Genomic DNA, 11,992 nt, shown 5'->3' on the forward strand with positions numbered 1-11,992 from the left:
GCCTAGGACGGCCTTGTCCTCTGCCTGCGGCTGCCCTCTGCTTTCATACAGCACCCTCACCACCACCACGGCCCCACTGCTGCTGTTGGGAGCAGCCTGCGCAGAAGCCTGGCCTGTCCAGCCCCCTCCTCACAGTCACGGCTGTTGTTCCAGCGGCGGTCAGTCCACACAGCGGGAGGCCCTGCCTCTGACAGCCTCTCCCAGCATAGGGTCCATTGGGACCCCTGGCCCTGCCTCCCCCGGGAACTCATGAACACTTACTGTCAGTGTACACACACTGACACGCACATATGTACACGCCCACACACATGTTTATACACAGACTTGTGTGTATAGCCTCACATGTGTACACACTCACATGTGTGTACATACAGTACACAGGTGTGTCCACATTCACATAGGCACATGTGTGTAAACACACAGACAGGCACGCTTGTGTACATGCTGCACATATGTGTACACACATAGACACACATGTGTGTATACTCCCATACCTATGCATATACACAGAAACATAAATGTCTGTAGTCATGCACATGTGTCCACACAGCACCCAGGTGTACACACAGACACACAAGTGTGTACATTCTCTCCACACACACATACACACCTTCACTTGTGTGTACACACATATACATGGATGCACCCACGCCGGCACACGTGTACATGCTCTCACCCGTGCACACATGCCCACGCCCACATGTGTCCACACACAAGAGCACATATGTGGGCCCACCACACTCACGCAGATACTCAGGACCCAGGGCTCACAGCTTAGAAACATCCAGCCTTTGGCTGGATGATGTCCCTGGTTGGTCGCAGTGCCCAGAGCCCCTCTGACCCTTGCCCTGCCCACAGGTGCTGCTGGCCCTGCCGCGGAGGCTGGAGGAGGTTCTGGTGGTGGTGGGCGGGCGGGCGCTGGAGGAGGATGAGGAGGCTGGAGAGGACCTTCCGCCACGCCCTGGGAACTTCGCCTTCTATAACACCAAGGCCAGTGAGTAGGCCCCTGCCCCCCCAGCCCCGTCCTGGAGCTGCTACTCCATGGCCTGTGTGAGCTGAAAGAGGGCACACCGCCCTGCAGCCAAGCCCACCAGGACCACTGAGTGCACGGCTGGGGGGTGGCCACAGGAGGTGGGCAGGCTGGCAGCTTCCTGTCATGTAGCCCCAGCGAGGGCAGAGGCCTGGGAGTGCGCAGGCTCTTTGACGGGGTGAGAGCTCAGCTGTAGGGCCTCCCCACACGGGGTTCCCAGTCTGGTCCTGCAGCAGGTCATGTCACCTTTCTGGGGCTCAGCGGCCTCGTCTGTGAAGTGGGTCATCTCCTCGCCATGAGGGGCCACAGAGGGGCCCCAGGCAGAAAGGCAGTGAGCTCTACAGAGACCAGAGACCGGCCTTCTTGGCCGGAGGACGCTCCTGGAAGGTCCCCATGAGGCTGGCAGGGGTCCTGGGCCTCCGGGCTGGCCTCCAGTCCCCACCCTGTCTACCGCCTGTGCCGTCATTGGCTGGCAGCTGCCCTGGGTTCGGGGTTGACGAGAGGGGATTTGGGGCTGACGTCAGGAGAGGAGGCCTCCTGGCTCCACCTGAGAGCAGCTGCCTGCGGAGCCAGGGGAGGGGGGGCTGGCCGACAGAGGTGGCTGGTTCTGAGCAGCACCACCCCCCAGAGGGTGACACAGACATGAGTCAGGGGGACACTCTGTCCTGCCCATGGGGCCCAGCGGGCAGGCTCCCAGTGTGTCCCAAACACAGTTGTAAACAGCAAGCAGCCAAGTCCTCCCGGGAGCCTACCCACAGCCTTCCCAGCTTCTGGAACCTTCCATGAACATTTCCAGCCTCTTCCTGGCAATTCCTCAGGACTCCCTGCCTCCTCAGTCCCTCCATGAGGGCAGGCCCCTCACAACAACAGCAGTTATAATTCCAGCTGGGACCCGGCCACAGCAAACAGGAAGGGAAACTGAGGCTGGGGGTTATCCAAGGCCACACTGCTGGACGGGATTTAAACCCTCCTGTCTGCTCAAAGAAGCAATGGTGGTTCAGTGGGTTTCCAGTTGGGCTACTAACTGCAAGGTCAGCAGTTCACCCCCACCAGTCCAACTGAGGGGGAAAGATGAGGCTGTGTGCCCCCATGAAGACCGGCAGCCCCAGGAGCCCTGGGGCAGTTCTGCTCTGTCCTGTGGGGTTGTGGTGAGTCAGAATGGGTTTGGGTTTGCCGGCTGGAAGGCTGTGTCCAATCCCCCTTGCCCCTGCCCAGGGAAATAAGGATCTCAGGGTGCGAGAGGGAGCGAGGGAGGGAGGAGGGCATGTGTTGTGTGGTCCCCCAGCAGTGGGACTATGGATAAGGCCACGTCCAGCTCTCCCTCTGGGTGAGTGGGGCTGTGTGGGGTCAGTGGGTCACCTACAGGGTCAGCCTGAGGCCCTGGCCCCCTGCTCTGGGAGGTGTGGAGAGGCAGGCTGGCCTCAAGCCTCTCTCAGGGACTCTGGGCTCTGTGTCCCCCACCCAGTGGGAGCCCAAGCCCTCACCTCCCCTCTCCTCCCCCACCAGGGCGGTGGATGGCGCTCCCTGATTTTCCCGACTACCACAAGTGGGGCTTCTCACTGGCGGCTCTGAACAATGTCATCTATGTCACAGGTGGGTAGGGTCACAGGTGGGCAGGGTCACAGGTGGGCAGGGCCACAGGTGGGCAGCCCTGTAAGTGAGCAGGGTCACAGGTGGGTAGGGCCACAGGTGGGCAGGGTCCCAGGTGGGCAGGTCCACAGGTGGGCAGGGTCATAGGTGGGCAGCCACTGCCTTCAGCATGAGCTCCCACTCATTCAAAGATGGGCATTCTGTGCATGTGACAGTGGGATGTTGAAAACCACAGACCCACTCCCGTGGGCTCTGCCAACGTGGACCCCAGGGTGGGCCGGTCTCCTGTGCTCCTGCCCCCAGGGCTTCCCTGCAGGAATTCTGTATGAGAGCAGACTGGAGGATGCTTCCCACTGATGGGGTACTGGAAACCGCTGCCCCTGCCCCTGTGCTTGAGGGACTGGGGAACCGTCACTCAGAGCAGGGTTCCGTTCTGGAGGTCTCTGGCTGCCCACAGTCTCAGCCTGGCCCAGGCCCGGGCCTTCTGAGCCCACTACCTCTGCCCCACGCTTACCAGACCGCGTCACTGGGAGCCTTCCCAAGTTACAAACCACCACCGAAAAACAAAGCAACAATAGCGCAGTCAGGTATGGGGTACCCAACCCCAAGGCCCCCCGGAGACCCCAGGCTTGTCAATGGCCCTGCACAGAAGAGGGGCTGCCAGGGCAGGTGGAAGGGGGAGCCCTGGGCCAGTTTCTCTGAGCCACAGCCGTTCCCACCGCCAGCTGTGAGGGTCGCTGCAGACCAAAGTCGGCGTCCTGAAGGCCACTTAACGAATGCCTGCGTGCACACTGGGCTCCTAACCACAAGGTCAGCAGGGGGAGGCTCTCAGGGCAGCTCCCCGGTCCTCCAGGCTCGCTGTGCAGGTCCAGGAAAAGAGCCCTGGAGCCTCAGTGGTTAAGCACGTCTCTGCTAACCGAAAGGCGATGGTTCGAGCCGCTCAGCAGGGAAGCCACGGCCGGTGCTCCTGCCAAGATGGGAGCCTTGGACAGCGTGGGCCCGTTCCACTCTGCGCTACGGGGTCGCTGCGAGTCAGGCCGAAGGGCCGCAGTGAGAGGAGGTCCCGAGGGCAGTGCGACCCTGGTCCCCTGGTCGGCAGAGGCAGACAGAGAAGAAACTGGACCGACGGCTCTGAGCCCAGCCGAGCCCAGTTCTCCTCCGTGAAGACAATGCAGGGCTGACAGCCCACCCACCGGCTGCACGTGCCCTTGTGCAAACTCGGCAGTTCTACGGGCGAAAGAGGAGCCGTCTCCTTGCCTCAGACAAACAGCCTGAGAACCCCAGGGCCCAGGTGCGGAGCCTTTTTTTCTGCCGAGGGCTCCTGAATACTTATAGGATCGTTCTCGGGGCACGCTGCCAATCTGTTCAATCACGGACAGCTGGACCTGCTGCTCTGGTGAGTTGTGCTGGTGCCCAGTGTTGACAACTTTGTGGGCCGTATACTGCCCGTCATAAGGGCCCTGGAGGCACACTGGTTAACCGCAAAACTGGCAGTTCAGAACCAGCCAGGGTTCTCCCCTCCCATAAAGAGTTTCAGTCTTGGAAACTCACAGGGACACGTCTACCCTGTCCTGGAAGGGTCACTGGAGTCAGCACTGACTCAAGGGCAGTGAGTTCTGGGTTGGGTTTTGGTTTGCAAGGCCCGTGGGCCGGACCTCCCCGCACCCCGCCTATGTCCCTATGCAGCAGAACTCACTCGACGGCGTGGGTTTGGGCTGGACGATGGACAGTCATAGGAAACATGGTGTCCCAGGGTCGGAGCTGGCCGCAGAGACCCCACTCTGCCGGGATGGGCTGGGGGGGCCCGTGTGAACAGACCCTTTCCTACAGGTGGCTCCCGGGGCTCCCAGACAGACACCTGGTCCACCACGCAGACCTGGTGCTTCCCGCTGCAGGAGGCTGCCTGGAGGCCAGTGGCGCCCATGCTGAAGGCCCGCACCAACCATGCCAGCGCCGCCCTCCACGGCGAGATCTACGTCATTGGGGGTGAGCCTCAGGGCACCCCGCCTTGTCTGAGCCCCTCCACCTGCAGACCCTCGGCCACCACTCTGCCCGCAGGGGTCATGTCCTGCTGGGGCAAGAGGGGAGCAGAAGGCAAAGGCTGAGCTCAGGGTCACCTCCAGGGGTGTGGCAGCAGGCAAGGGGGCCCACTTCATGCCCTCCGCTGTCACTCTCCGTTCAATCCCCAACCCTGAGGATGGGGACCCTCTCTTATACCCCAGCCCCATACTAATGACACAAGCCAGCCCAGCAGCTAGGCCAACGGGGGTGGGGGAGGGCGGGTCTAGGGGGAAATAGACGCATGTGGCTGGGTGACCACTGATCTGCTCTCAGTGGCTGCTGTAAGCTAGGAGCACCTGGGTCCCCAAGGTGTCCCCTGCAGACAGGTCTCTGTTGTCCTCAGTTCTAAACTCTGGAGGCAGCATCGGGGGATGAGCAGAGACCCAAGAGGGTCAGGACAAGGACTCAGGGAGGAGGTGACATGCCTGCTGGAGTCCCATCTCCCGGCCCCACTTGGGGCTCAGGGCTCGGGGTTTTCTGCCCCCGTTCCCTCGTCCACTGCACCCTGTCCCACCCCACAGGCACCGCCCTGGACGTGGTGGAGGTGGAGCGCTATGACCCCTTCACCGACAGCTGGACACCTGTCAGCCCAGCCCTGAAGTATGTCAGCAACTTCTCGGCCGCCGGCTGCCAGGGCCGCCTCTACCTGGTTGGCTCCAGCGCCTGCAAGTACAATGCGCTGGCCCTGCAGTGCTACAACCCCACCACAGGTGCTGGGGGTGTGGGGGTGTGGGGGTATGGGGGTGCCGGGGGCGCTACAGCCCACTCACAGGTGCCAGGGGCTGCAGGGAAGGGGAAACAGTGGGGAGGGGGGCGCACGAGAACCTTCCTGCAGTACTGTAACCTGATGCCAGGTGCCAGGGGTGGGGTAGAAGTGAGAGCCTGGGGTAGAGGTGAGAGCCTGGCGAGGGGCGAGGGCCGTGGGGTGGTCCCTGCAGTGCTACAGCCCAACCCCACATGCCAGGAGCTGTGAGGGTGGGCGTGGACAGGACGGGGAGCATGGGGCTCAGACCCTCCCTAAAGTGCTACTGTCCAGTCCCAGGTGGGAGGGGGGCGCTGTGAGTACCACTTGGTCACAGGTGTGCCAGGTGCATGGTGGAGGGAGGGCCAGAAGGAGCTGCCTGGAGCTGAGTTCCAAGCAGGGCCGGCGGCTCCCCATCTGTGACCGCTATATGGCCAGGCTCTGGACCGGGGTGAGAGCTGAGGCCCAGCCTGCCCTTGCTAGTGAGATGCCCTCGCAGCCAGGGACTCACCTTAAAACTTGGGCCAAGGGACCTTTGAGCTGATGTGTGTCCAATGTCCACAGGACTCCCATCATCCAAGTGGGGCCCGCCTGGTTACCTGAGGCAGAGGTGGGGGCCAGATGAGGCAGAAGTTCTGGGCTCCAAGAGGACATTCAGTTGCGTGGGTGGGGAGGTAAATGGGAGCTAGGTCAAGCCTCCGAGTCCTCAAAGCTCCCCCCCCACCCTCCCACCCCCCACACACCCCCGAGATGAGCTGAGTGTCACCTGTACCCACCAGTCCCTCACCTGCCGGCGTCTTTGGGGAGCAGCACCCCGCCCCTGGGAAGAAGCAAGCGAATGAGAAAGGGGGGCCCACATAGGCACGTGGGTTACAGACAAGGAGTCTGAGAGTCAGAGGGCACTTGCCCAAGGTCACTTAGACAGCAGTTTCCCCATTACCTCGGTCTCACAGCCTTTCCTGCAGGAACCCCCCAAAGCCCAGGACAGTGGAGGGGATGAGGGCTGCCCCGGCTGCCCCCCATGAGCCGCCATGTCCCCCCAGACACTTGGAGTGTGATCGCCTCGCCCTTCCTCCCCAAGTACCTGTCCTCGCCTCGCTGTGCGGACCTGCATGGGGCCCTCTACCTTGTCGGAGACAACACCAAGAAGGTCTACGTGTACGACCCTGGGGCCAACCTATGGCGGAAGGTAGCACCCCCACGCTCTCTGCTCCTCCTGTGGAGGCCTCACCCACTGGGGTGCAGGCCGGGTGGTGGTCTCGGGGCTTGCCCATGGTGGGGGGGAGGCGGTAAAGGGCAAGGTGAGGGACTAGCTGTGCCCAGTCAGGGCCTCCAGGAGGATGGGGAGGGAGACAAGGGTGGGTGTGAGGCCCAGGAGTGGGGTCCTCCCTGAACCCCGCCTTCCCCAAGGAGGGTCCACACTAGCGGCCCCACCTACCAGAGGGAGGGTCTGGGCAGGACAGCGGAGGATGCACAGGTGGCCAAGGGAAGGGACTCTCGTTTGGAGAGCAGAGGGAGCCGGAGCATGGTCATATCAGCGCCACCAGCAGCACATTCCTCTGGGCTGCAACGCCCTGGGTCGGGGTCATAGCAGCAGTGGGCACGGGCCTGTGGAAGTCCACCCCGATCCTTCCCTTCAGCCCACCCAGATTCTCCCAGAAACCCAGAGCCTCCCTCCAGCTGCCCTGGCAGCCCCTGTCCCGGCCCTCCTGAGGACATGGCCAAGCAGGAGTCCTGGGGAGAGCCACGCCTGTCCCCACCAAGGGGGCCCACGTGGGCCTGGGAGGCGAGACCCAGAGCCACCTGTGGCCAACTGTGGTCTTACCTTAGGAGAATCAGAGGGGCCCTGTGGGGGTGGGAGGCAGGGTGCATGGTCTTGGGGAGGCTGGAGTCATTCCCAGCGGGAGGCATGAACTAGATGGCTTCTGAGTCCACCCATGGGCACCAGCTGCATGTAGGCCCTGGCCACTATCTGCTGCCTACTGGCCCTGACTCTGGCCCATACTGACCCACACCGCCCACCTCACCCCCTGGCCAGACCCTCACCCTTTCCTACTGGTCCTGACCCTACTGCCACCCCCACCCCCTTACCCTGTCTTGACCCACCCACTCTCCAGACCTGGCCCCAACCCTCTGACTCCAGCTCCGCCCCGATCTTAGCCACACCTCCCGCCCTGGCCCAGTCCTTTGGCCCTGACCCCATCCTGCTCTCTATCTAGCCCCGCCCATCTATTCTGGCCCTGCCCTCGGTCCTGACCCAGCCCGTCTAAGCCCCACCCTCGGGTCCTGGCCCCGCCCTCCAGCCCTAATGCCTCCATTCCTGGCCCCGCCCACCGCAGGTCCAGCCCCTGCACAGCCTGCATGAAAACGGGGCCCTGGTGCCGCTGGGGGATGCGCTGTACGTGACGGGGGGCCGCTGGCAGGGCATGGACGGCGACTACCACGTGGAGATGGAGGCCTACGACGGCGCGCGCGACGCCTGGACGCGCCGCGGCGCCCTGCCCCGCCTCTGGCTCTACCACGGCGCCTCTGCAGTCTACCTGGATGTGGCGCGGTGGACACAGCCCTTTGGGGGCGTCCCACCACACTAGCAGAGGGGCTCCCTGCCGAGGGGCCGCCAGTGCCCCCTTCTTGAGCGGCGCCTTTGTTTTCCGCTCACTGGCAGCGACGGCCCCCCTACCTACTACGGTGGGTGCCCACCGGGCAGCTCGGAGGATTCGGCTTGACCTGGAGGCACCATCCTGAACTGCAGGACAGCGTCTGCCCTCCTGCCCTCTTGTCCTGCACGCTCTGAGGGCTGGTTGTGGCCAGCTTGGTCCCATCAGGACTTTCTGATGACACCCCCCAGGAGGGCAGCCGCGCCTAGGCTCCAGGGGTGTGGGTCCTGGAGGCAGGGTCCTCTCTTCTGACAGGGAGGAGCGCTTCCTAGAGCAGTTGGACTCACTGCCAAGGGAAGGGGCAGATCCTGTGGGTGCCTCCTGCCCAGTGGACAGGCCGGACGGAGGCAGGGCAGCTCCAGAGCTGAATTCAGGCTGGGTCCTCACAGACAGCCCCCTTCTCCCTGGAGACAAATGTGGCGATTTGTTCCCATAAAGATTTACCCTACGAGCTGTTCTGCCCTGTTCTATAGGGTCACCATGAGTCAGAATGCATGTTTTTGGTTGTTGTTGTTTTAATGGTGATTCTATATGTAACATTTTAGTAATTGCTTTATTGTGGTAAGAAATATGTATGTAACAAGCCAACCTCATTCCCATTGAGTCAATTCTGACTCATAGTGACCCTATAGAGCATGTCTGAGGCTATACAGTTTTAAGGGGACAGACAGCCTCATCTTTCTCCCAAGGGTTTGAACTGCCGGCCTGGTGGTTAATAGCCCAATGTGTACCCCACAGTGGCACCAGGGCCCCCATATAGAACAGTTGCCAATTCAATATTTTTAAGATGGTCTAATAACTTGATTTCTCTTCGGGGCCATGTGCGGGCACTTTGCTTTTTAAGGCGACCAGGACGCAGGTAACAGGTTGCCTCGCCAACCTGGTGCGGTGACCTGAGTGATGTCCGCCGTCTTGTCCAGCCTTGGCCACGATCTGCTCCCAGAGTTTCCCATCCCCTGTGGCAGTGCTCAGGGTCCCCGAGCAGGGAGCCCCTCTCCCCTCCCTTCCGCCTGCTCCTGGTCACCCAGAATGAGCTTTGGTCTGGACGCACTTGCAGTCCTGGCTGTTTCCTTTAAGGGACGTACAATCTGTGCCTGTGTCACGGCCCTGCTCCACTCAGGGTAGTTTTCGAGGTCTGTCCATCTTGGAGCACGCATTCAGACCTCCTCTCTTCAGACGGCTAAGCAACGCGCCATCGGACGCCTGGGCCCCATTTGGTTGGCCTATTCATTCGCTGGGGGACCCAAGTCATTTCCACATTTCGGCTGTGGAACCATGCAGCAGTGACCATCCGGATGCATGCGAATGCCCGTGTCCAACTCTTTGGGGTGTGTAGCTAGGAATTAAACTGCAGGGTCCCATGATAATCCTGTCATTTTGCTTCTTTTTCAAAAATTGTTCTATCGTGGCATTAAAAAAGCGTGGAGATCCCAGCTTTTTCACACGTGTAGCTCAGTGGCTGTGGATCAGTGCTCCTTGGGTTGGACAACTATCACCTGTGTCCCCTTCCAGAGCCCCTCCCCACCCCGCCCCTGAGTCCCCGAAACCCACACCCCTAAGTTAAGTCTCACCCGATCCCCCCACACTGAGCTGTCTAGGGACCATCTTTCCCAGTGTCCGTGTTACATGCGATGCATTACACGATGACATTACACCGCGTTCCGGAGCTCTCCGTCCTCATTAGCCTTTGCTGTCTGCTTTGTGTCGCTACAAGACATCTTGGATCCATTCGGCGGGTATGAAACTGTATCGCGTGGTGGCTTTGACTTGCCTTTCCCTGACAGCCCTGCTCTTGGGCACCTACTCTTCAGCCGTCCCTTCTCCCCATGCGCAGACACCCACACGCGTATCCTCTTCTTCGGAGAACTGCCTGCTCGAGCCATGGTTCATCCCAGCCACGCTGAAGGACGTGGTTCCTAGCAGAAGGCAGCAGCCCCCAGCACACCTGCCCTCGAAGGCTCCTCTTCAAACAACTCCAGACAGAGCGTGGGGCCCAGCAGGGTAAAGTGAGAGGGTGAGGGTCCTGTTGGAGGATAGGTCATGTTTGGTGGCTCTGTGACCCGAGGCCAGTGCCCTCCCCTGAGCAGTGGGGGTCCGATGCCCGTAACTGGAGAACTGGATGACATCGTGGGTTTGGAAGGCCCCGGGGAGGGCGCAGCCTGCCCGCCTGCCCACTGCAGGCCACACACAGCTGACCACAGGCCCCCGCTGTTTCTGAGCACGCAGGCAGCACCCATTCCCATGACTTCATCCCGGGAACAGCTTGACAGTGACAGGCGGCTGGGAAACCAGGCGGCCGTGACCTGAGGGCCCAGGAATGAGGTTAAAGCTGGAGCCATGCTCCGCCCAGAAGGTGCCACCCTGGCATGAAGCCCCCAAATGCTGCCCAGCCTCTGAACGTGTGAGAGCAAGGGGGTCCGGTGATAACTGAACCCCATTTCTGCATGACCCCTGCCTTCCTCTGAGGGGAAGTCACTTGGAAATGAGGCCACAGAATGCGTGGGAGGACACACCCACAGGCCCGCCCACCTGCCGGCCTAGCTGGGCCCCTGAGCTGGCTTCTCCTGGTCGCCAGGACCAGAACCAATTGGACCTCCGGCAGGCTGGCCCATGACATCACTAGGATTGGCCACTGTTTGGGAAATAACTCTCACATGACAACCATTCGTGGGGTGGGAACGATGTCACACGGCAGTCAAAGGCTCCTCCGCACCTCCCCCCACATGGGGCTCCACTCCCCAGATCATGAACTCCCCTCCTGTGTCGCCAACGGTGGCACGACCTGTGCCCCCTCTTCCTGGGGAGCAGAGGTGCCAGCTTCCAGGCCCAGACCAGCACCCCCGGCCACCCTGCCTCACATGGCACCGGAAGCCAGGCTTCAGAGTCGCAAAGGGGGCTGGGGCCACTGCTGCGACTGCCCGCTGCAGAGACCAACACACTGAGGCACAGAGTGCGAGGCCCTAGGGGCCTCTTCAGGAGCCCCCTTTGCTGTGCTGGTCACCAAGCAGAAGAAAGGCACTGAGACCCCAGCAAGGCTGTGATCACTCATGACGAGGAGGCCTAGCGGGACCCCCCAGGGACACTAATCTGAGCTCCCTGGAGTGGAAATCAAGACCCCCCCACCCCCCAGAGATCCCCTTCCCTCTGTCCTTGTGACCCTGCCTAGGGATCAGTGAACCAGTGTCCAGAGTGACCAGCCATACCTGCTACCCCAGGCTCCCTCCCAGCCCAGCACACATCCTGGGCACAGCCCTCCCAACCCCTCAGAAAGGAGTCCATGCCTGTGGAAGCCCCTTAGCCCCAAGCTGAGGCAGGGCCACATTGCCTCTGTCTCAGCTGGGCCCATGGAGTGCTTAGCACCAACAAGAAGGGAGGGGCAGTGAGGGAGTCCCAGCCTCACGCAGGGAACCAAGCCCAAGCCCTCTGTGGATTTGACTCCCAGGAGCCCCTAGGCCACAGGGAACAGCCGCCCTAGGGGGTCCCCAAGACTGTGATGCCCACAGAAGCAGACGGCCACATCTTTCCCCCCTGTGAAGTAGCTGGTGGATTCGAACCACTGACCTCAGGTATCACAGGCAAATGCTTAGTCACTGCCCCACCAGGGGCCCGTCTGCTTGGGAAACCCAGGTTCTGTTCCCAGCCCACGTGCTTGTCTGTCAGTGGAGGCTTGCATGTGGTTCCAACAAGGAGCGGGATTCAAGGGGCTTCTACACTAGGGAAACTAGAAGAAAGGCCTGACATCACCTCCCTTTGCCAATGAAAACCCCAAGGAGGTTAAGGGACCAGACAGGGTGCGATGGTGAACAGGACGTCCAGGGACCGACTCAAAACTATGAGCAGACCAGGTAGTGCCCTGAGTTAGTTAATTGTGCCAGCCTGGCCAATAATCACATGTGGGGCTAATTGAAAGGC

General features: G+C 61.4%; 1 protein-coding gene across 1 annotated transcript in view; it reads left to right on the top strand.

Annotated features, from left to right (window-relative positions):
- KLHL30 (kelch like family member 30) overlaps positions 1-9,530 on the top strand; it is a 15,471-nt gene extending 5,941 nt beyond the window's left edge. Inside the window, exons 3-8 of the mRNA XM_045294447.1 lie at positions 859-994; positions 2,537-2,623; positions 4,451-4,606; positions 5,203-5,391; positions 6,467-6,612; positions 7,763-9,530. Of these exons, the coding sequence (XP_045150382.1) occupies positions 859-994; positions 2,537-2,623; positions 4,451-4,606; positions 5,203-5,391; positions 6,467-6,612; positions 7,763-8,014 (966 nt within the window). The 3' untranslated portion in view covers positions 8,015-9,530. The remainder of the gene's footprint in view (positions 1-858; positions 995-2,536; positions 2,624-4,450; positions 4,607-5,202; positions 5,392-6,466; positions 6,613-7,762) is intronic.
- Positions 9,531-11,992: the final 2,462 nt, after the last annotated feature.

Source organism: Echinops telfairi, unplaced genomic scaffold (genome assembly GCF_000313985.2).
Source record: "Echinops telfairi isolate 266 unplaced genomic scaffold, ASM31398v2 ScPeMD7_3;HRSCAF=10, whole genome shotgun sequence".
Lineage (NCBI taxonomy): Eukaryota > Metazoa > Chordata > Mammalia > Afrosoricida > Tenrecidae > Echinops > Echinops telfairi.